A 23,837-nucleotide genomic window follows, 5' to 3' on the forward strand; every position below is an offset into this window, starting at 1 on the left:
TGTGCTAGATAATGGGAGCCTGAACTGGAATTAAAATGCCAGCAGAAAGCAGAAAGGGCTATATGCCCAGATAATACCTTAGGAAGAAAACCACTTTTCCAAGGAATTCTATGCCTGGAAATCCTGAACACCAGGAAATTTTCTCATATAGCCTTAACTCTTCATTTCAGTAATTTTTGGCATTTTGATGATTTATTATCTATTTCCTGCCCACAGGCACCACACACTAAAGGAGGGAAGATTTTCTAGGTGTTGCTTGTTTAGATACTGTCATTCCATCACCAAAATGAAACACTGTGGCATCTAGTGTCTGGATAACCAGGACTGCTCACAAAGCCAAACATGATTTTATGATAGGCTATGATAATAGCATGCACCATTAAAACTACAAAGAAACAGCATTTAGAGACTCTTTGTTACTACTTGGAGAAATGTGGGGACAGAGTAGTCACCCCGTTTATCCATTACGTTGTAGAAAATTCACAGCTTCTGTCAGCAACAGACAGAATTACAAATGGAGTTAGACTGATATCCTAATCAGACCCTGGAAGGCATCTCCTAAAAAACAAGTAATGACAGGTGTCCTACTGATATCAACAAGCAAGTGCATGTTTGGAAAATCTACACAATGTCTATCTAGTGATGACTGAACTTGAATTGATGAAGGATGATATCTGTAACCTTATCAAGTTTGCCTGATAACCCAGTGTAAACAATATTTCTCAAACCTTTTCTGACAACCAATGTGCAACCTAGTAGATGATGTCCACTGTGATCTTGCAAGGCACTGATTGTTTTTTCTAAAGCAAAAGCATGCTGATAGATATATTAAATTTTTACAAAATGTGAGTCAAAAGAAATTTGTCTACATGCTATAATATATTATAGCTGCAGAATCAACATACTCTTATAGTGAAAAATAGGCAATGTAATACTAATAATTGTAATACAAGTATTTCTGTGGTCTTAACACAGTATCTTCTACTGAGTGAGCAAAACCTGTAAGCATCACAGGGGGAAAATCACATTTGGATGGTGGAGATTTCTTGAGTTGTTCTGTGAGTATATTCAGGCTGCAGAATTTTTTCTCAGTTGCATCCTACTCTTTAGGTAATTTACTCTCACAAGTCCTCAAAGTTTGTGCATTGGTTTACTAAAGAAGGTATAAGGGAAAGGATACCAATTGCTCGCATAAAAGAAACTTTACACATGTAGAAATTCTGTACAGATAGGGAATTTCCATACATGTTGCTCTAAAAATAAAAACCAAATATGTGCTAGGTAAGTGTTTGACTGTGCTTGTTTGGTGTTTCAGAGGCTGGGATTAAGTGTGTTAAGATGTGTACCTTTTTCACAGTTATAATTCCTTCCTGTGTGTCCTTGTCTGTGGTAATTCCAAACATGTCATATCCGTCCCCCTCAGTGATGCTGTATTCAATCTCTGCATTTTCATCCACGTCAGCATCATTAGCTTTTATCCTGCCAACCGGGGAGTCGAGCGGCACAGACTCAGGAGCTCTGAACTGGTATGTGCCTACAGCAGACAGAGGGAAATCTGGTTAGTCAGCCTCAAGGTGCTTTGGACACCATCTCTCTCTCCACTGTCCACACTGGCCATGTGCAGGTGAGTTAGTAAGTTGCTGGGTCTTCCTGGACCAAAAGACTTCAGCTTCTGCTGTACTTTCATGTGGGTAAAAGTTACTCATTTTTCTACCTGTTTCCTCATACGGAGGATGGGCATTGCTATAAACCTGTAACTTTAGTAACAGATGTCCCTTTCTGGATGTTCTCATGGTCTCTGTTGGCTGTATCAGAAGTGTGCATGAAAAATGTCTTGAGGCCAAAGGGAAAATATTAAGAATTGTCAGAAGCTAGTGCAGGTTAGTAACACTAAAACTGAATCCAGCTCAAATACCCATTAAAAATGTATTACATTGAATTTTTGTCAGAAATAAACCTCTACTTTTGGAATGTTGGCATTATGAAGCTGTATCTTTTCTTTTTACATTGAAGACACTTATGTCCAGATATGTATAATTAACTCATTGGGTTCAGAGTGTTATATTTCTTCTTAAGTTGCTCTAATTTAAATGGAAACTCTTTGCCCACAGCTAAGAAGAGACTTTGAACCTAAATGACAAGTTGTTTCCAATAACTTTCCCAGTGACTTAACTGCCAAAGCTCACTGATTTGTCTGATAGTATCTGCAATTATTTTCTGTAACAGCTGCTCTTGACTTTGACACACACTGACACTGCAATACACACACATCATACAGAGAGCAGTGGTTAGACAAAGTAAAAAAGGAAAAATAATAGACAGAGAAAGAAGGACGTAGAGAGAGAGGGAAAGAGAGGAGGATGAAAGCTGAATCACTTTGAATCCCTTACAGCAATGAATGGTCATTAATAGAAATTACTTTCTAAGAGAGTTGGTGCAATTGATTCCCATAAGCTTCACACAGATATCTACTGAATTATTTGAGAGAGGGGAAGTAAATAGGCAGAAACACCTGGTATATTTATGTATGTGCTTCTGGTTCTGTATGCAAAGAATATAGTAAAGTTCATTGTAGCAAATGATTTCTGGTTATAAATACTCCTTTCTATAGAATTGTTCTTGGAATATTTTTGCATACTTAAATAAATTTGTTTCAAGAGGTTAATATATTAGATTACAACAGATACCTTAAAATGCAATCAATCACAAAGCCTGAAAGAAATAGTAGTGAACAAGAAATACAGATTATGTTGATCAGTTATTTAAAAAGTAGGAAAAATAGGAGTTGTTTCTGCACATTAATTCACCTCTCAGACTGTCAACTGCAACTGGACTGAAAATATTAAATATTCATTTCCCAGTTATTGCAATTAATCTTGGCATGATTCTATTGCTTAGTTATGTGTTCTCTTTTGCTTTCCTAAAGGAACTAAATTCACTAAATTCACAATAGAAGAAACAATATCTAAGGCAAACAAAAAAACCAAAAAAAAAACCTGAGAACCATTTTTGTCCATTTTAGTGTTAGAACATAGAATGTAAATATTCCATACTCTGGGGGAAGCGAGGCGGATTGTCGTTGACATCAGTCAGTGTGATGTTCACGGTGGTGGTTCCTGATAATCCACCCATCTGGCCTCCCATGTCTTTAGCCTGGATGACCACTTGGTATTGCTCCCTATTTTCACGGTCCATGTTCAGTAAAGCAGTTTTAATAATGCCTGTAAACATGAAAATTAAAGAGTGGAGGGTTCACAGGTAGTGACTTTGATGAAAATTCTTATTACAAGAACAAAAAACTCTGCGTAGCAAGTAAACTTTGCCCAGTACAAATATTTACTCTTATGAGATGGTTCATGAAATTACAGACTTGTCATGTCACATCTCAGGCTCCTGCCTATGTGAGAGACACAGTATAAGTGGTACCCACAGAAAAATGTTCTACTTATTTGTGAGCCATGTTATTTTACATAACTATTTACCGTCTCTCAGTTCCATGCTAAAATCTCTCACTGAACTGGAAAAAGGCTGTTTGTTCATTATTTTGACAGATGTGGTAAAAAAATTAGAAAAGCTAACTTCAGCAAGACACCATTAAAGAGTGCAGCATCATTAAATGGAAGAAAAGAAATTAATTAAGAAAATTATGAGCATTCAAACATGCCTGAGTATATATACTTCTATTTATACACTGATTGAAATAATTTGCCAGTTACTTCCTTCTTCAAAGGCACAAATACCAGTTATAAGGCCAACTACTACTGAAATTCAATCATTCAGATTTACCACAAAGCAAAGTGTTTCCATTCTCACTTGGTTTCTCAAGGTAAGAACTGACTACTTTGTAGGCAAAAGGAGTGAAATTCAAGTCCTGAAATCCATGACAAAATTCACAGTGGCTTTGAAAGAGACATGTTTCACTCTAGGAGTTCTGCAATTGATTTCCATGGCAGGAAGATCAAGACTGTGGTTTACTTAGCTTCCCGTCTCCCACAAAAACCTCCTGAACAAAGTTTATTACTGGTGAACTCCCAGCTACTTTATCCCTATTATAACTCTACAAGAGTACGTACTGTACTGCCCATGTCAGAAAGAGTGCATCGGTGCAAAAATTCTGGCTTCTGTTATCTAATACCTTATGCTTGAAGGGAAGCTCCCTTTGATCTTGGCTCTCCCTTTTCTCAGAATTGTGTGCACCCTTTCAACTCAGGTTTCACTTTCAGATGTATAGTGTCTCCTTCCTTTTCCATGCCTGTGTCTCTAAGTTTTATCTAAGAAACAAACCTAAACCTCATGAATCGTCTGGGATAATCCATTTCTTTCCTGTAAGGATGCTGAGGAGAACCGATTTCCCTAGCTTCCAGCAACATAACACAGTGGATGTTTCCACTGAAAGAGTTTTTTGAGATGGTTTGTTTCTTTTTGGAAAACTTAAGTCAAAAAGCTTGGGAAGAGACTATCTATGTAGTCAAGTAGTCAATGGTACATCAGATTTAGTCAGGCAGTGTATATATGCACAGTTTCCAAAGCTGTCTGTTAGTCAAACTATTAAAAATTCCAGTCACTGTGTATAATTTAAACATCTTCCAAAAACAGAACTCAGAACTTTAGGATTCTATTTGTGAACTTCTACTTTAACGCAACAGTCAATTTTACCTTCTATCATTACTCTTAATTAAGATTTCTTTCATAAAATTAGCATTAAAGTGATATGTTGCAGATGCAAGAAATTATAATTACTTTAAACAAGTTTTGAAGAAGCAGACGGAGAAAGAAAACTCACCTGAACAAACCCTCAGTCTTAATTTAGCTATTATGAACATCTATGAGGATTAAGCACTTTTTTCCACACCCACCTGTTTCTCCCTTTCAACTAAAAGCCAACCTATTTGGTTTAATTTAAGCATCCACTGCAGTTTCTGTACCCACTGCTTGTTAAAAATAATTGAAAAGTGGTTCACAACTAGTACTAATTGTATTTATTAGATTTTGCTGGTAAGATTGAAATAATGTAGGTGTCATGTTTACAGATGTATCGCTCTATTAAATTTGTCAGATTTTGCACTGAGTAAGGTGTAATCTCTTCAAAGATTTTTTAGTAATATATCCTAGCTTGGCTTAGCATGTCATTTTGAATTACAGACATTGTCACAGGATGACAGATAAGGTCCCCTGACCTGTCTCAGATTCCACGGAGAAATATGGTTGTCCCTGGAGAATGCTGTAGACAACTTTAGCACTGTTCCCATATGTAGGATCATCAGCATCAGTTGCAGTGACTTGCACAACAAAGGTACCTGCAGTGAAAAATTAATGAAAACAAAAATTAATAGGTTTTTTTCATGGCCAAGACAGTTTATGATGTAGAGAAAAAGAATTCATGTTCAGGTCAGACTTGTGGCAGAAATTTAGAAATATTCTTATTTTGTAGAAGTTTCTCTGCTCATGAAGGACATGACATAAACTCAAAATAATACCTTATTCTCAACTCATTCAAACACAGTTATTGATTGGGATGTGGATCCTTCCTTCATGAAGGAAAACAAAAATGCACCCCTCTCCAGATATTGTAAGCATTCAGAACTTGAATCTAGGTCAAAAATATACTTTTGCAAATCTAGTCATACTCATAAAGTAATGAGTACTCATAAGAATGTAAATATGGTTCTTCACGTGCTTTATAAAGAAAGAAATGGTGCTGAATCTTAGGCAAAGTGTTAAGATGCATAAAAAATTAGCTTAGATTTTGGCATTCAAAACCATTTGTGAATAAAGTGCTCACATATTAAAATTTGAATATTAGGTTTTCACTTCATCAGATGAGTTTTCATCCATGTGACAAGCCTCATGAATGAGTATGCCCCAAAGTCTTTATTTTCATATTGCTTGAGCTTTTTTTTAATCTCACTCTTGATCATGATTAATTAATGCTTCTCTCCCTGGACATTATCTCAAATTAGAAATGTGTTTTGTGGACTTCAACCATCCATTGCTCTCTGACAAAGAAATCAAAATTACCTCCCTAAGAATCTAAGAATCAAAACCTCTCAATTTCTCAGAAAAAGACCTTATCTTAAAATAATTTTCCAAAGAAGTTTGTTTTGTTTTTTGTTTTTTCTTTGTTGTTTCTTTTCCTTGATTGATTTTTACAGATCCATATATTTTAAATCAATAGAAAGATTTCAGTGGACTTAAAGGGACTTTGGAGCTCTTTTCTTTTGCATGGAAAGAACAAAAAAGGTCATAGGAAGTTAATGGCATATTGCAGAACCAATGGGTGACAGAAATGTGTACAGCCCCTTCTGTACCCCATTTTCCATTTTGTTTACCTTCCTGAACTAAATAAGGGTTGCTGAACATATCTAGGAGTGATATTGACACAGATGACCACAAAATACCATATTACTAACATGCATTAAACTCAGGTATTATGTAACAGAGCTCAACTCAATTTCATTGACATTAAACCAGATGGCATTAACTTGCATTTTTTTGTGGTACAACAGAGGGAGCATGTTTCACCCAGATGACACCTTGAATTCCAGCAAACTGTTGCCACTATTTTCCTGGATTTTAAGTTTTTTTAATGCCTCAGGTTCTTTTAGTTCAGCCCCAAATAGCAGATGTCTCTATTTGACACCTGTAAAGTCTGGGCCCTTCAATAACTCCACAGAAAGAAGTCAGAGCAGACATTGAAACCAGTTATTAGTTAGCACCTACCAACATCTGACATTTCGGGAATGCTGGCATTGTAAACGTCCTTTGTAAACATTGGCTCATTGTCATTGATATCATGGATCTTAATGATGAACTCAGATTCTGGTTCCACTGGTCTTCCAGTCCTTCTGTTTATGGCCTGGGCACGGAGTATGTATACAGGCTTTTCTTCCCTGTCTAGTCTCTTTGTGGCCTGGATATCACCAGTGTTTTCATTGATAATGAAGAGGTCTCCTGCTCCATCTCCAGATAAGATGTATTTAAGTGATCCATCTCCTTTATCCTGGTCTGAATGCAGCTGGTGGTGAAATGGGAATAAAAAAAAAAAAAAAAAAAGGAAAAAAAATTAAATAATTTGGACACAATTCTAGATATTTTAACCAATATCATGATATATGCTTTCCAAACAGTAATACTCAGCCAGAAGGCTACACACTGCTTTTGGGAAATGAGTTGATACTACAGTAGAAGCAGTGAATTGATTGAGTTGTGTCTTGACGTCAGAATTGAAATGGTCAGCAATATTACAAGAAACTGCCTGAGGATAACCATGAACTGAAGCTGCACACCACCTTCCCAAGCTAAATATGCTTCAATAAAATCCAAATTTTAGTGACTTAGGTGTAATCCTAGGAATATATAGGGCAATGATATCCTACAGTGAAAAACCAGGGTGTTTTGGAATTGCAGTAAATAAAGAATTAAAAAGTGGCTAGCCAAGCCACTTCTTGGGTTTAAATTCTAGATGCTTGGCTCTTATGTCCCATAGATATTATGTAATATATCATATAGTGCACAATAAAATAACCTACCAAATACATACACAAACAGCAGATAAATACATGCATTCACAGATCTGGCAAACTGAGGCCAGAGTCAAGCAAGTGCAACAGACCATTACAGCACTGGAAGTGAAGAGATCAGTTGCCTTATCCAAAGGGGCATAGACAAAACTGAAACATGGTGGGGGAAAGGGAAAGAAAATAATGATGATAATTAGTATCCAAAACATGATCTGCCCAAACCATCATCTTTTATCTCACCAGATGATTTCCACATCTCTTGGAATGTTGTTGAGTGACACAAAAAGCATAACTGATTAAATCACACCCTTATGGTGTGATTTAAAAAGCCTTATTTATTCCCCAGGCCTTAAAATGCAGGCTACTCAACTACAACTTATTTTATTGTTACATTACCGAAAATAAAAATTTTTAAAAATTAAACATTAAAATGGCTTCCAATGTGAGAGCATAGGCAATGAAGTCAATGGGGGAAAAAAAATCTGTTAGGCAGCAGATTCCTGGAAATAATTTCTTTCATAGAGGAAACCTGTTTATGAGTTAGGAGAGCTGGATTTTCTCAACCAACTCTTTGCTTATCTTTTCCTGAATAAGTGTTAGGAAAAAAAACTCTGGTTGAGTGTTTTGCAAAGCACTCAGCATTGCTGGATAGCATGCAGAGGACAGTAAGATTTGTAGATTTAAAGAATCTTGTCATAGACTCCAGCTGTGCCTGGTTATGGCCCTACCATGCTGCAAGGGCAGCCTACAGCAAGACCATATGGTCAATGTTCTGGGCTTCCTTCAACTTTCTGCTCAAATCAGAAATCCACAGACAACACACTTGGTGGCACAGTGCTCCACTGTGTGCGCATATGCCAATGATCCCTAGAGAAAATATGTTCCATGCAAAAACTCTGCCTTTATGGGCAAAACTCTCTGTCATCACACATTCCAAGACTGTCCAATAATACAAAATATCATAATGCATCATGGTTAATCATTAGCACACATGCTGAAGCACTCTTCTTAATTTTCTCCTTCAGGGACAAAATGGGCATTATGTGTAATTTTGCACAGAGCCCTTTCTCTTGATAATAAGAATAGCAATAAGTAGGTTCTGTGCAGATGTTTTCTTGAACAATCTTCATATTCCTTCACAAAACCAGTCAATACAATTTTCTCTGTTTTTTGGATAACCAAGTTTCCCAGAAGTCTAGTCTTGAAATTTGAAATAGAATTGAGTTCTCTTCAGTCCTATTCAGCTGGCCAATTTCCTTGGCCAGGGTGCCTAGAGGAATTATATTATTTACTAGACATAACTTCAGACTCTAAAAAACATCTATCAGTCCGGCTTGTTAAGAAGTCAGACTAGAAGTCTACTGCAGAAAGCTATTTCAATTGGTTATTTGAATAGAACATTCGTCAAAGGCAGCCTGCAACCGAAAAGGTATGAAAATAATTTTTAAATAATGTATTTTTATGATTGTTTAACATCAAAAATTCAACTTATGTTTGCCTTGAAAGCCTGTTTAACTTTGTCTGTATCAGAACGGGAGAAAAACAGCACTCAGTAACAGACTATCATTAATTTGTATGAGTCATGGAATAGTGCTGTTTTGAGACTTGGCAAAGGCTGAACTCCCAAGCTCATTTTTATCATCATTTTAATTACACTTGGTTTCAATGAACCAAGTAGCAAAAAACGGTCAAGATAGGAAAGGTGCTGGAACCACTGGGAATAGTTTTCCATAATATTCTTTAACTAGCCTAGACTACTTAAAGAACTAAAAGTGGAAACTTGTATGTTTTTTTCCAGTAAATTGTTTATTAACTTTTCACTTCTCCTCCAAAATTTACTCACTTGTCTAAGACCCACTGTGACTCTGGACACCAAGACAAAGTATATCTTGGTGTCATCAACAGTGAGAATGAGGTGATCCTCATCCACAGTTCAATCTTTAGAACTCCATCTAAATAACTATCTTTTTAAAAAAATGCTCCCTTGAATAAAATTCTTTACAATATCTTTATTTTACAACTTTTTAAAGACATGACACAACAAACTAAGCACTCAGCTAGCCAGGCTGTATGCAGCTTATTTACTGTGAGAGTCTGATCTGTGGGAGGTCATGTCCTACATGTATATTACAGAGAGCTAAGTCTGCTCTTCAAATGATGAATGTACAGCACATCATCATGTGTGGCCTCATCAGTCTGGTTCACAAAGGGTCTCTAAAAGTACGACAGAAATCTATTTGAGATCAGTAAAGAAGTATAGGTCTTGCCATGAGGTTTTTTTGGGACAGACCAGTATCACACCACTGGATTAATTGCTGGGATAATAACTACATTATCAAAACAGTTTGGATTTCGTTCTCTTCTATTCAGAAAAAAAATATTATATATATTAGAAAAATAAAAAGCCAAGCAGATCTCTAAAAAGGTTTCTCACAGATTACAAATTTGCAACATTCCCTTGTGAAGAAAATAAATATTAAAAAAAATATTATTTTAGATTACTTTATCTGTCCTTGACTGTTTATTTAGTAGAAAAGATCTACCCAGGCAAAGACAATATTCTTTTTTTAAGTGTCAGTTTATCTTGAAAGTAATATTTTGTTTGTGAAACCTATATGAAGAGGGAAATTGCTACTACTACCAGGTTAACACAATTACTTTGCAAATAACATCAAACAAAAAAATAGTGCAAATTGAGTCCTGAAGAAGGGCCAGGAGGTGAGATGTACTTAAAAATACAATTGATGGGGTTTGTATATAAAACTTAACACTATTTTAAGGTTATGAGGATGAAATGAATGGCAATTACAACCCCATTTTCCTTTTAAGTTGAAATTATTTTTCACTATCCGGACATCTCATTGCAAAGAAAGTTTGTTCTAATGAAATATGTGCATAAATTATACTGCAGATGGTTTTAGCAGGACAGTCAGTAGCCAATACATGATATTATAGCTTCACTCTGTTTGTCCATTATCCTCTGCATAAAGTTAGTCAAATAAAAGGACCATGGAAGATAGTCATGGGATAGAATAAAATATTTGAGACACAGCCCTCATGTAATCTGGGTTATACCATATAACCATTCCTCAAGACAAAGTTAGTGCAGCCAATTTTTTAAGTACTCCACTTTAGGACAGATTTTTTACTTCTGTTGGAACTCAGCGTTACTCATAGGCGTTCATTTCAGTTGGTGGCTGAACTGAACAATACCCCATAGGTAAGCAAAATGGTGAAGAGCTAAGTCTATGCAATTAAAAGTAAATGCATCAGCAATTGCCCTGTATTAATATTATAATAAATTGATTCACTTAGAATCTAATCTGGACACTCTTCTGACATTGTCTATCAATCACTGGCTCAGGCTGAGGATGAAAGACAAATTAAAGATTTTACTATGCCCTAGGCATACTTTTACTCATTTTACTTTAATACCACTGTAAAGTGAGCCATCTGGTTTGCTTTTAATGACTTATGGTCAAATAAAAACTCTCCAGCCTCTATCTTTCTTCAGTTCCTCCCAAATGTCCTGGCCCAAACCACTCAAATACATTTGCCTGCACATGGAGAAGGCTGAAATGAAGAGGTGTTTAAAGTGCACTCAGGACTGGAGCAACAGCTCCCTGGATTGGACATTCTGCTTGTTGTCATATACATAACTATTTTAAAGTGAGAGCTGCTTGTTTTTTTTTTTTTTTTTTTTCCTTAAAATTATCTACAATCTAAGTAGCCTCATTCTCCACAGTATCTCTGGCAGAGCCCTCCAAAATCTCTAAGGGTAATAGCAATGAATTGTGTTCTGCATAACGTCAAAGAAAAGGGAAGTGAAATCTCTGCTCAAAAGAGTTTTGCACAAGCACTTTATTTTTTATTTATTTCTGGACTGAATATATTGACAGCATTTGTGTTCATCTCACATCATATCAACAGATAGCATTGCTTCATTTTAAAGTAATACTCCAGGAAAATTTTACTAGGATTTTAAGAATTAAGTTGGATCCATTCTACATACTCAGGAATGGGAAAAATTTAAGGGCATCTTCCAAGTGCTTTTGCAGTAAGACTATAAACTGCTGTGGTGCAGGGAATAGCATCTCCCCAGGAGGACAATGGCAGGGCCTGGCAGCCATGGCTTGTCCCACCCCCCACACAGGCGCAGAGCAGAATAGTCACGGCCTGCAATTTCAATTTTTTGGAATTTAATTACCACAACTGTAAAAGTACATTTTCAATACAATCTTGTTACAAATATCCATGCTAGAAAGCCGCTTCTCTCTGGTGCATTCCATTTAAACACACAAAATAAGTTAGTGGTTAGTCTTAGCCTATTAAAACATATGGGATCTCACTTCAATTATTCAGTTTTGGTTCTGATGTTTCATAAAGTTTCATATCAAGGTGAATTTAGCATGTTGAGAACAGGGCCTCAGGTTCACTGCCTAGGCTTGACTGTCCCTGACCACAGGTGCCCACGACAGCCCTGGTGCTGGGTGTTGGGACCCTCCTGGGAATGGTGAGGCTGGGCAGGGCTCTCAGGAGCTGGAGACTGGCCCTGCCGTGGTGTTTCTGGGGCAGGGCCACATGGCTGACCTGGAATCTGGGGCTCTGGGCAGGAGGACAGGGACAGTCAGGCCTGGGCAGTGAACCTGAGGCCCTGTTCTCAACATGCTAAATTCACCTTGATATGAAACTTTATGAAACATCAGAACCAAAACTGAATAATTGAAGTGAGATCCCATATGTTTTAATAGGCTAAGACTAACCACTAACTTATTTTGTGTGTTTAAACGGAATACACCAAAGAGAAGCGGCTTTCTAGCACGGATATTTGTAACAAGATTGTATTGAAAATGTACTTTTAGAGTAGTGGTAATTAAATTCCAAAAAACTGAAATTGCAGGCCGTGACTATTCTCCAGAGTTAAATAATACCCCTCCTCTACCTCATTCTGTAACACTGATTTAAACAGCATACTTAATCTCATTTGTGAAGTGGCTTTAGGTTATGAAAGACAGCTGTGAATTGCAGTTTAGCTCCCACTAATGTCATATTGCTGGTTAGGATACCTGGCAATTCAGTGGGTAAAATGGTTTTCTATTCACTCTACAGACCAAGTTCCTTTCCCTTTTGTGAATATTACATGCTTGTTGCTGAATTTCAGAGCAGTAACTGAATCTCTGCAAAGATCAAAGTAAATTGACCTTGGGATGTACACACTGAACCATCAACCTACAATTATGCACAAATAAGCCTGCTTATTGTGTCTTATTATTCATTTGTGTTTTTAAGAGTGACTTGATATTCTGGGGTTGGTGTAGTCCCATTTTTGTCTCTTTACACATTAATGAAATAGAGACCAACTATTAAAATAGTAAGCAAGCAGTTGGTAGGTAGCTAATGAAGAGAATCATGGTTTTACTCCTGGGAATATTCATAGCATATAATTTTGCTTCCAAACACCAAAATATTGTCTAGTAATGAACTAATTCAACTATATGTATTACTTGAGGTTACACACTGCAATACTGAAGCATTTAATAAAAACAAAGCATGCAAAAAGAGACTGCTAATGCTGTAATAGTAAAAGCAGTAACAACCTTGCACTCTTCCTTGGCTCTCCTGGTGCTCTTTACTCCAACAGCATGAACAAAACCTCTCAGTTACTATAATAACCGACTCCTTTAGTTGATTATCATCAAATAGCACCAAACTTTTCATTCTACTTGGTGACTCCGTGTTAAAAAGAAAATGTCACTGTCTCTGCACATTAGGTAATAAGTATTTATGTGTATTCTGGTGATGTTTAAGTACACACTTCTTTCTAACTCACAAAAAATAACCCCAAACCACCACATATGTGTTCCATATACCTCCATATACGCAAAATATATAATGTATCATCAAGGCAAATACCTACACAAATCATTTATTTCAAGACATAAAAGATGCTTTCTTCCAGAATATATTCCAGAAGGTCCATGAAGAGATCCAGCATCACTAGAAAGGCCAGATTTCCCATGGATGTGTGTATCATGTTTTTTTTTGTCTCAATCATGATAAGCTCTGGATCCTTCCATACACCACATAACCTATCTAACTCAGCCCTAAGTCAAAACCTCTTGTCTCCCTCATATCACTCACATCACTGCATGGTTCTCAATAATTCCTGCTCTGGCCTTTGTCCTTAAATCCCGTAGAAACTGCAAAATGGTGCTACTTCTCGTGTTCCTTACATACTTCCTGGAGAAGAATCACCATGGGCCACAGTGGTTGGTGGTTTATATGTGCATCTATGGAAAAGCCAGCTGACCAGCCAGTCAAGGCAAAAAGTAGGTTTGTTTGCCTGATGTAGCTACTGCTCTTCAAACTGTACAAGAGATTAAAGATTTTGACACCTTTATTCCTCTATAAAATTAAACTAAGTTTAAAATAAGTTAATGGACTATAGAGCTATTTAGAAGAAGTCAATGGGTAGAGATAGAGGCTAGAATGCTGAACCTGATTATTAGATGGCTAGATACTTAAAAATAATTTTGAAGACAATGGGAGAAAGATCCTACAGTGATTCCAGATCTTGGTGCCTACGGAAACTATAAGAGATAGTTTCTTTCCATACTTATATGTTGTGCAGCCACACTTTTATAAAGCAATTTGATTATTATAATAAGATTTATATTCTATAGCATCAAAAATCAAGAGACAGACTTTGGAGTAAGGTACAAACACTGCCATTTTCAAAGAAAATAAAACAATAAAAAAATTATAAGATTCAAAAGACCTGTGCTAGCAGTTCACAGAACCGTGATACTTGATGTACAGCTGTCAGGAACAATGCTTTCACACAGGGACAGTGCTTAAGCTGTTAGTATAGGTACTTTCAGTAGATTCACACTCTTTTGTATTTCCTCACTCACCTGAGATCTCCTGTTCTAAGCCATCAGCAGTTTTCATTTTTTATTCACTTTCTTGCCTTTACAGATGTCACAGTTTATGGAGTAACTGAATGGGTTAACTATAGTAAGTGATTGGTTTAATATGGAAAGTACAGTTCCTATACCATAGTTAATACAGTAAATGTGAATATGGTTCAGTGTGGCTGATTCCTGAGTGTTTGAATTTATTAATGTAGTTTCATCTTGCTTGGCACTCACCATATCTAGCAAAGAAAAAAGCTGCAACAGGTTCACAGTTCCTATTCAAAGAAATAGTTGTTGTGGAAAATAGAAAAGATCTTGTTCCCAAACTAGATGTGTTGTTCTTGTGCCAGCATTGTTTCTGTTTTTAAGAGCCTCCTCCCACATACATACATTCTTCCTCATCCTGCATGTAGAGATAATAATTCCATATGCTTTTGGTTTTTTTTGCTTTTTGGTTTGTTTTGTTGGTTTTGTTGGGTTTGTTTTTTTTTTTTTTTGTTAGACTCCCAGACTATATACAGCTTTTGCTTGCAAAATAGGCACTTCTGAGTCCTCAGCTGAAAACCTGTTTACAACCTCAGTATCTTGTTTTCAAGTCAAGTGGATTCCAAAAAGAGCCAGTGAAGAAAAGGCCAGATATGGAGGGCTGATGTTCCAGCTGGTTTTCTGTAATTGCTGCATTTCAATGGCCTCCCTTCTGTACAAATGGACATAGATTTTGGAATGTTAATATTCTCCTACCTGCACTAGAAATGAGTACAAAGGTTTGCTATTTTCATTGCTATATCAAACTAGTTCTTCTAGACTAAAATATTCCGTTTTTTCCTCCTTCTGTTCCTTCTCCTTCCATTTGGTCACCATGCATTGTCTATTAGATTTTTTTTTCTTAATGACTCCTATTTAATGAACATTGCATTTTTCCTGTTTCTATTCCTTCCATTTTTAATTTCTCTCTTTTTCTACTATAGTATAATCTTATAATAAAGGGGAAGATGAAATCAAGAATTATCAAATCACTAAGTATGTTGAGTTGGAAGGGATTTAACAGGATCATTGAGTAGTCCAAGTCCTGATTGAAAACATTAAATCTATAAAAAACTAATGAAATAGAGCACTGAAGAATGACTGAGGTTATAGGAGGTTCCTGCATTTTAGTGTGTTTGTTTATTTGGAGTTATTTTAAAATATACTATAAGATAGTCTATTTGATTGTGCTTACATTTTTGATCCATAAGAGTCAGTATAGCAAACCCAAGAATACCTCAAAACCTGTCTCATTCAGCTGTGGAATTCTATTAATATAATAATACATAACAGGCTGTGTTTTTATAGGAAGAACATATCTGCAAGATACCTTGTTTATAAAAAGTGTATCAACCCTGGTTGTATTCAAGCAGGCAAATTAGCAGAAAAATTGATATTGAAATAATAATAAGAAAAAATATTAAAGGATATAGGAATTCAATACTTGAACTATTAAACATAAGTCAAATGCTTTATTAAGATAACAACCTCGGTGCATAACATGCAAAGGGTAAAACAAAAAATATCCTTTAAGGGTAACCTTTAGCTTAACTACTAGCTCTTTAAAAGAAAACAAAAAAGCAGTTATGAGATTCAAGAACAACAACAACTAAGCTAAATTTGCACCCACTGCGAACAGTGAAAAAAGCTACAAGTATTCTGCAGAAGTGCTATCATCTGCAAAACATATTGTCCTGATACTAAGAATTGCAGAAGAATTAAAAAAAAATATCAGGGTGATGCTGTCTTTCTTGAGAGTCTCAAAATGTCAGTGAACTTTCTCATTCATTTGCAAAAGTGGCAGTGACAATTTGTTCCTGGTAAATGAATGACACCAAGAGAGGCTAAAACCAGTTTCACAGAGATTAACAAATTGAGAAAACGAACAGATCAAAAAGTACTAAGCATACTTCAAGCAACCAGGTACACAAAAGGCAAACAGTATAAAAGATGGTGGCATTTGATTTAAAAACAAACACAACACAGAAAAAATGACTATAATAAGCATAGAGGGTGCTGGAGTGAAAAAATTAAAAGTAAGAAGAAATATAAAGGGCAGTGGAATAAGAATTTATCATTAGATTAGAGACAATATGTAATGTGTTCTCTCACTTTGGAACCTCAGGCTCACACCCTTCAGGCAGGCTGGTAGCTCCAGGCAGGCTTGAAGTCTCTTTCTGTGAGGACCATATGGGAGACAGATGGGGACTCCAGCTTGGCTGATGTTGGGATCCTTGGTTTAAGGAATAGGCTGCCCAAAGTGTAATTGGGAACCTGTTGTTCTGTTTCAAATGTATGGAGCTAGGAATACTCTGGTGACTCACACCTTTATTACACACCCTTCAAAATCACAAATGGGTTTTCTAACCTGAATTGCAAACACGCAGCCACAGATAATCAGCTTTGCAAAAAATCAGCTGGAATATGTCAATCCTTTCAACATTGCCTGGGACCTCTCCAGGCTTCTCCCTCTTGGGTTCCCCAGCTGCTTCTGCTCTTTGTTGTGATTAAACAGGGACAGTGGCACAAGAGCTTTTGTCCTGTGCTGCAGTACACCAGATTAGCAAGGTAACTTATTCTGATGGCCCTTGTCTCTAGGGTCAACTGATTATCAGATCTTAATGAATATCTGGCAAAGCTACAAACTAGGTAAAGGTATCTTCATGTTCTCTTGAGCTGAGTGCTGCTAAGCAGTTCTGTGGTAATGCACTTTATTTGCTCCTCTTCCTATTATCTCTAAGCCAAATTATAGAAGGAATTTACAAAGTTTGCCCTTACAAAGACAAATAGGTCTTTAATTTGTAAAGAACAAGAGACCATGGTGTCAAGTCTCATATCTATACATATGGGCTCTTGAATTTCATGTCCTTTTATCAAGCTTCTTTGAACTACTGTATAACACTAGAAAGAAGCAGTCTTCCTTTCAGACTATAAGGAACTCAAAACAATTCTGACTCTGAGTAATAAATGACCTCTTACTTAAAAAAAAATATAAAAATCCATGGTTATATACTGAATTTTCCCAGTTTTACTTAGAGCAGTTGGGTTTTATTATGCCTTTGAAAGATCAAAGAGCTCTCTTCAGCTAAACAGTAGTGATGGTAACAATAGAGCATTATACAGACTTCTGCAATTACCCTCACAAAAGCGTGAAGATCTTGTTCTTCTCTCAAGGCAGGCCAAGGCAGTTTAAAATCCCTATTTTATGCTTTTGGTCTATCTATTTAAACATCTGGATTTCTTTGTCAAAGCAAGAATTATTTCTTCTTGCCACTGTTTTCAAACTGTGGGGTAGCAAAAGGACCTGGTAGACATAAGGATTTGCTTTAGTTGAGACATCGGCATTAACTTACTAAAAAGTATAAATGGCTGAGCCAACTCCAGACTTTTCACAACCTAGCTCAGGTACTAGGGAAATTCTTTTGAATAGCTGAACTAAATAGATTTTAAAAAATATTTTATCTAGTGTATACAAATCAGTGATCAAGAATGATACTTCAAACCTCTGAATTCTTGCAAGAACTGTATGAGTCATTTTTGGAGACTGACATTACTAGCATCGCAAATCTACCACATTAGCTGAATAGCCAGTCATTGGCTTCAAGTTTTAATATGTCTTTTGTCACAGTCTTCCTGTCTGAGCTTAGATCACTATTTGATGCTTCTACATTCTCCCTGCAGTAAAATGTTAACAATGTCCAGTTCTGTATGTAATAATTATAACATCATTTGAAAACCTTGTGTATAATTTGTTCTGTGTTTATGGAAAGGCTGGGTATCATTTAACTAGAATCTAGAATAGCAATATTGTGGCTTTGCCACAGCTTACTGTATTTAGAGGGTGGGGCAGATGAGCTCTTCTTAATCCAGCTGCAATGGTAGAAAATCTAAGTGTTCTCAGGTTTTTGTTATTATCCCCCAGCTGAAGGTTACTGTCACCAAAGCTCTGGATGGGTAGGTAGGTGGGTTTCTGAATTCCAAGGTGGCCTATATTAGCTAAAGTAGCTTGAGATATCTTAAAAATTCCTTGAAAAGTAATATGTGTGCTCTCATTTGAGAAGTTAAGGAAAATTAAGTGCCTGACTTGTAATAACATTCAATGTGAATACAAAGAGTTGATAAAGGATGCATGTCTAAGCTCCTTTCTTCAATTAGAACTGTGCCTACAATTCAAGAGCACCAACTTTCTTTACAGCTTTTTTTCCAAGTCAGAGGAAATTAATTCCAATATCCTGATATCCTTCTACTGACTATAATGGGACTTTTGTCCTCTACTACATTAGTCAATTAGACAAGGTAATTCATATACTAGAAGATGGCAGCAGGTATTCTGTTAAGATTAGGAGAAAATATTTTTTTGAAAAGAGTACATTCAGCAAACATGCGCTTCAAGAATAATTTTAGTGTATGTCCTTTAGTCTTTAAATTATGTCATGTATATAGTTAGTGAAATAGGTCTGTATTAGATGTCCAGATTTATTTATCTTTGATTTCTCTGAGAATTTACCCAGGGACAGTTGATTACTCTTTATCAATGGTCAGAATTATCTGTTTAATCACTGAAAAAGTACTTTCTTTGGAATCATGAACTTTCAAAAATGCTTCATAATTAAATTGTAAGCAAATACAGCACCTTAACTAAGGTATATGAGCACATCTATTTCTCAGTCTGTGAAAACCTCTATTCCCCTGTGGCGGTACAGGAGAAGCTAGCTGAAAGATGAACAGCAAAACAAAACAAAAAAAACCCCGAAAACCTTGGCCTAATATCCAGAAATGTTTTTAGTGGGATATAGTTGAATAAAACATCAGGCTTCTTCAGCAAGTAACAGCTTCTGACTACTCCCTGATGGATGTGCTTGAAAGCAAATGCTCATCCTTTGCTTACTGACAAAGGTGACCCTTTGATATTCTGAGTGCTTGATGCTGACAATCAAACCCTGAAATGTGTGTATGAATTTTATATGCTGTATAAAAGTGTGTGTGTCAGGGAAGAAGAAGGGGGATGGAAAAGGGAGGATACAGACAAACACTAACACAAATGAGAACCCACATTCTGATTTAAATGAAGATGTAACAAAAAGGATACTAATACAGATCCATAAGTTTAATTGAGTCTTTAATCTATTTTCATGCTTCTGTCATTTAGTTCTGTAGGTCAGAAGCTGGGAAAATAAGTATTTCCATTCTGTTATGTTCTCCAACTTTGTTTCTAAACAGAAGTTTGTGCTATATAACCAGACAATAAAGGGTTTGTGAGGCAGTAGATGCAATATAAAATTATCTCTCAACAGGACCCTTTTGAGGAAGACTCCTCAACCTAGAAAGATGTTTATGGGAAATGTTAGGCAAGTCTGGCATTGAATAGATTCTTCTTTCAAGTAAGTATTCCTCAAAGTGCCATTAGTGAGGCTGTGAAGGGATAGCTCAAGTGACATCAATGCTGCTGCAGAATGTAGATCCTTACAGAGGCCAGGTCAGGAAGGCAAGGAGGTGGACTAGCAAATAATCAGCACATGTAAGTGGAACTTTGCTTTGAAACAGGTGACAAATAGTTGAGATCTTGAAGAAGAGGACAAGCCAACACAAGACATCACATTAGGTATCTGCCACAGACTGTTCAAAGAGATGAAGCAGATGTAGCCCTCTTTAGACAGATGGAGGAAACCCTGTACTCTTGGGGGACTTTAAACATTCTTATGTTTGCTGGAAGGGCAATATGTCTGTGTGCAAGCAACCCAGGTTTCTGCAGAATGTCCTAAGACAACTTCTTCACCCAGGTGATTGATGAGTTGACCAGAGGGTGTGTTATGCTGGATCCATTTGTCATGAATAAAGGAGAACTTCTCAGGGATATGGAATGGCACTTTGCCCACGGGCCCCAAAGAGCCTTGAGTCAGGCAGAAAATTCTGGTAGAGTGAAGCATTATCCACAGCAGAGAAAACCAATAAATCAGGAACCTTTTAAGTAAATTGGACACAGTTCCATAAAAAAAAAATTGGATGCATCTAAGGACAGTGACAGTGATGAAATGTTTTTTTCTATAATGTCTGAAAAGTCATAGTCTTTGGGGAAGGTTTTTAAATTCTGAAAATAGGGAAAGTCACACCAATTCAGGTTCAAGATCCAGGATAGCCTATCTAGGAATGCATATTAATCTTGACTGGAGAACCTGGAATTCCTTTGGTGAGAATACTTGTGTCTATGCTCTCCTAATTATATAATATCTAGTATTCATGAAAGGAAAGAATTCTCTCTGAAGCACATATAATTGCTGTGATACTATCAGTCTCAAAATTCTAAAGGAAATTGTTCATAAAATATTTCTGTAGGTAAAATAACAGATATTTGTAAGGTGAATGGTGTAGATCCTGATAGGATCTACCTGCAAGTAGTATAAGGGTCAAGCTCACCTGAATTTACAATTACCACAAATATACATGCAAGAGTTTTCTTCTACAGGCATTAACTCTTTGCCTACAACTCCCTTGGCAGTTGTTATTCCCAAGATGTGGGAATTATGTTATTCCCATTTTGTGAGCAATTTTAGCCAATATAAGCAGCATTAACTGTGCTTTAAGCAACTGACTTGAAATGTTAAAACTACACAAAGTGGAAAGGAACTATGAATGAATGCTCTGACACCTCAGTTTGCATGCCCTTTAAATCCTCTGCCAGTGCCCTGATCAGCTTGATTGCAAGGGCTGTTAGGTACAAGGAAGTATGTCAAAGAGCCAAAGGTACACATATGTTGTTTGGTTCTGTCTTTCGGGGAGAACCTTCCACTGACAACATGGTGCTAAACACAAAAGTTATACAAATGACTTGACTGAACTTGATGTTGCCCTCCAACATGAAGATATAGAATGGGCAGAGATGACCAATACGTTAAAGATGACTAAATGATAATTATGTGAGCCTGTGCAATGCATTAAAACCTCCTTTGTTCCAGCAGACATCTAATGTGAAACATCACTTAATGTTTCACAAAGAGACAAAATATGAAATAAAGCCAGAGGCCATTTCAGCTGATCTCTCCAGGAGCCCTGTCCTGTACCACATGGCATAAATTAGCTGTGGATAGAACAACAGCAATCTTCATCAGATTCTACTCCAAAATAGAAAACTCTGTTGAGAAAACAGTGGGAATTAGAATTCTAATGTAAATATTTGCTAAGTTTCGCCTTTGTCCTTTAATGTAAGCTTTTAACTTCCAGCTCACTCAGTATTTTATTTCTTTACAGCCTTTGTTTTTCTGTTTTGAGGTGGGTTTTTTAATGGAATTAGAAGAAAGGAGAGAAAAGACTGATATTTTTTCCTTCTCTTTTTCCTTCCAGGGCAATTCTTTCCTTCATCTGCCACCTCTGACTTTCATGACAACTACAAACTTCACTGCATGGTGAAGTACTTGCAAGTGCATGCTGAGGTTTCTTTCACTGCATTCATGGTGAAAGCAAGCCACAGTCTGCATTAGCACATACAGATCAACAGTCGGCATTCACATCGCAACACATTTTCAGTTTGTGTTTTGAAATGTTGCACTGACTGGCCACAGCTCTCAACCTGCTGCTGCCCCACTGTGAATTGATGTTCACCAATGAGGGAAATGGCAGGAAAGGAAAAGGGAGGCACAGACAATATATTTAATTTAATAAAGAGATTTCTCTAAGCTTTATGGTTTACTCTATTTGGTAAGCCAACTGTAAATAGCAAATGGTGGAGTAACAATGGTAAAGAGGGATTTTATTTTTCAGCTGTCCCTAGCCTTCAAAATTTATATTCATGATATTGCAGCTTCATAGTGGAAATGCTATTGTGCTATACAAACAAATAAGAAAATAGTAATGCAGCTCCAAATAACAGCAATCTAAATAATCCATAATCAAGCATGAACTTCACATGTACTCTCTCCCTAGAGAGGAAGATTAATATGTTCAGCTGTTTTTCTACAGCTGGAAGTCTAGGGACACACAATTCAGGACAATGTGCAGACTGCTAACAAGAGTAGAACAGGATAATCTGTGAAAAGATGTGATCCAAAATGTAAGCATGGTATGAGTGGGTAATTAACATGTGGAAAACAAAACTGTTTTGTTTGGGACACAATTATGAAAAACAAGAATTAACAGAAATATTGCCTTGAGGGTCCCAGGATTTGCTTGCTTCTGTAGGCGGAATGGGAAGAAGGGGAGGAGGCTCTGTATCGTTACACTGTAAGTACCATCATGTGCCATAATGAAGGAAATGCAGTTTGTTTGAAACAGATGGTTTTAAGGCTCTTATATTGTGTAATATATTTGGATACAAGGATGATGCCAAGTAGATTCACAATTATGATGATCGTAAACATTAACCATGCTGTATTTCCTGCCTTGTCATTTTCTGAATAACATCCTTGCCCATCCCACCCATTGCTCATTATATCCTTTCTTAGTCTCTGTGTGATGTTTTAAAGCCTGCAAGCTGTTTCTGGATTGTCGCTGTGGGCCTCTAACCTCTCAACTGTCCCTCATTACGGAGTCATCTCTATTCCGCAGGGACCGACAGCACACAGAACTTCTACCAGAGCCCGTAAATCTCTCAGAGAGGAATACAAGACAAGTGTGGGTATGTGTGTACAATGCAATATAGAAATGAAGGGCACTTCGGAAAGTCAAGTGCTGGAACATAAAATATGACTGATGGATGAAAAATAATGGAAGCACAGATGCGCCACAGCATTTGTTCTACTTTTTAAGAGAATGACAAGTACTAGGCCTACAGAAGAGGGAGGCAGGTGACCTAATCATAGAAACTGGGGGGGGGTGGGGGGGTGGGGGGGGGAAGGAAGGGGCTAAGAACTCTGATTTTTTTGTTTTCCAATCTCTGCTGTGAAATTTCAAACTTTTAGCTGTGTGGAAGGCCACTTAACCTCCCTGTACATCAGTTTTGTCACATGCAAAAGGCTGGTCTTAATGCTTACAGTTCCTCTGAATGCAGAATGGAAAATCTAGACCCTGAGAGAGGCTATTCTAATAATCATAAATGAATGGAAGATTCATTTGTGATCCTCTCTGAATTAACAGAAGTTACAAAGGTAACTTTTAACTTTAGGCACTGTAAAAATAACAAATAGTCACTGTGCTTGGAACAGGAAACTGAAGGCATCAAGTATGCATCATAGTGCAAGTTGCAAGGCAAGGAAAACAAATACAGAACAAGTGCCAATGAAGCTGCATAAAGGATGTTAAAATTGCAGATGGGGGAGTCATTTTAGTTTGACTTTTCACATCTTGCATTTTCAGGGTACAAAAATTTTAAAGGTAGGTACAGAACACTAGTGCACTAAAATCTGAGAGAAAGTGAAGATTTCTCTTGCTAGTTATAATGCCATCC

The 23,837-nt window shown here is 36.8% G+C and overlaps 1 protein-coding gene across 7 annotated transcripts in view; it reads right to left on the reverse strand.

Annotated features, from left to right (window-relative positions):
* Nucleotides 1-23,837, reverse strand: part of CDH6 (cadherin 6) — a 103,434-nt gene that overhangs the window by 23,067 nt on the left and 56,530 nt on the right. For all 7 annotated transcript variants that reach the window (XM_021552333.3, XM_021552334.3, XM_077786125.1 and 4 more), the window contains 4 exons: nt 6,721-7,015; nt 5,178-5,297; nt 3,054-3,221; nt 1,347-1,534 (listed from right to left, as the gene is read on the reverse strand). In XM_021552333.3, coding sequence (XP_021408008.1) covers nt 1,347-1,534; nt 3,054-3,221; nt 5,178-5,297; nt 6,721-7,015 — 771 coding nt within the window. The remainder of the gene's footprint in view (nt 1-1,346; nt 1,535-3,053; nt 3,222-5,177; nt 5,298-6,720; nt 7,016-23,837) is intronic.

Source organism: Lonchura striata, chromosome 1 (assembly GCF_046129695.1).
Source record: "Lonchura striata isolate bLonStr1 chromosome 1, bLonStr1.mat, whole genome shotgun sequence".
Classification (NCBI taxonomy): domain Eukaryota; kingdom Metazoa; phylum Chordata; class Aves; order Passeriformes; family Estrildidae; genus Lonchura; species Lonchura striata.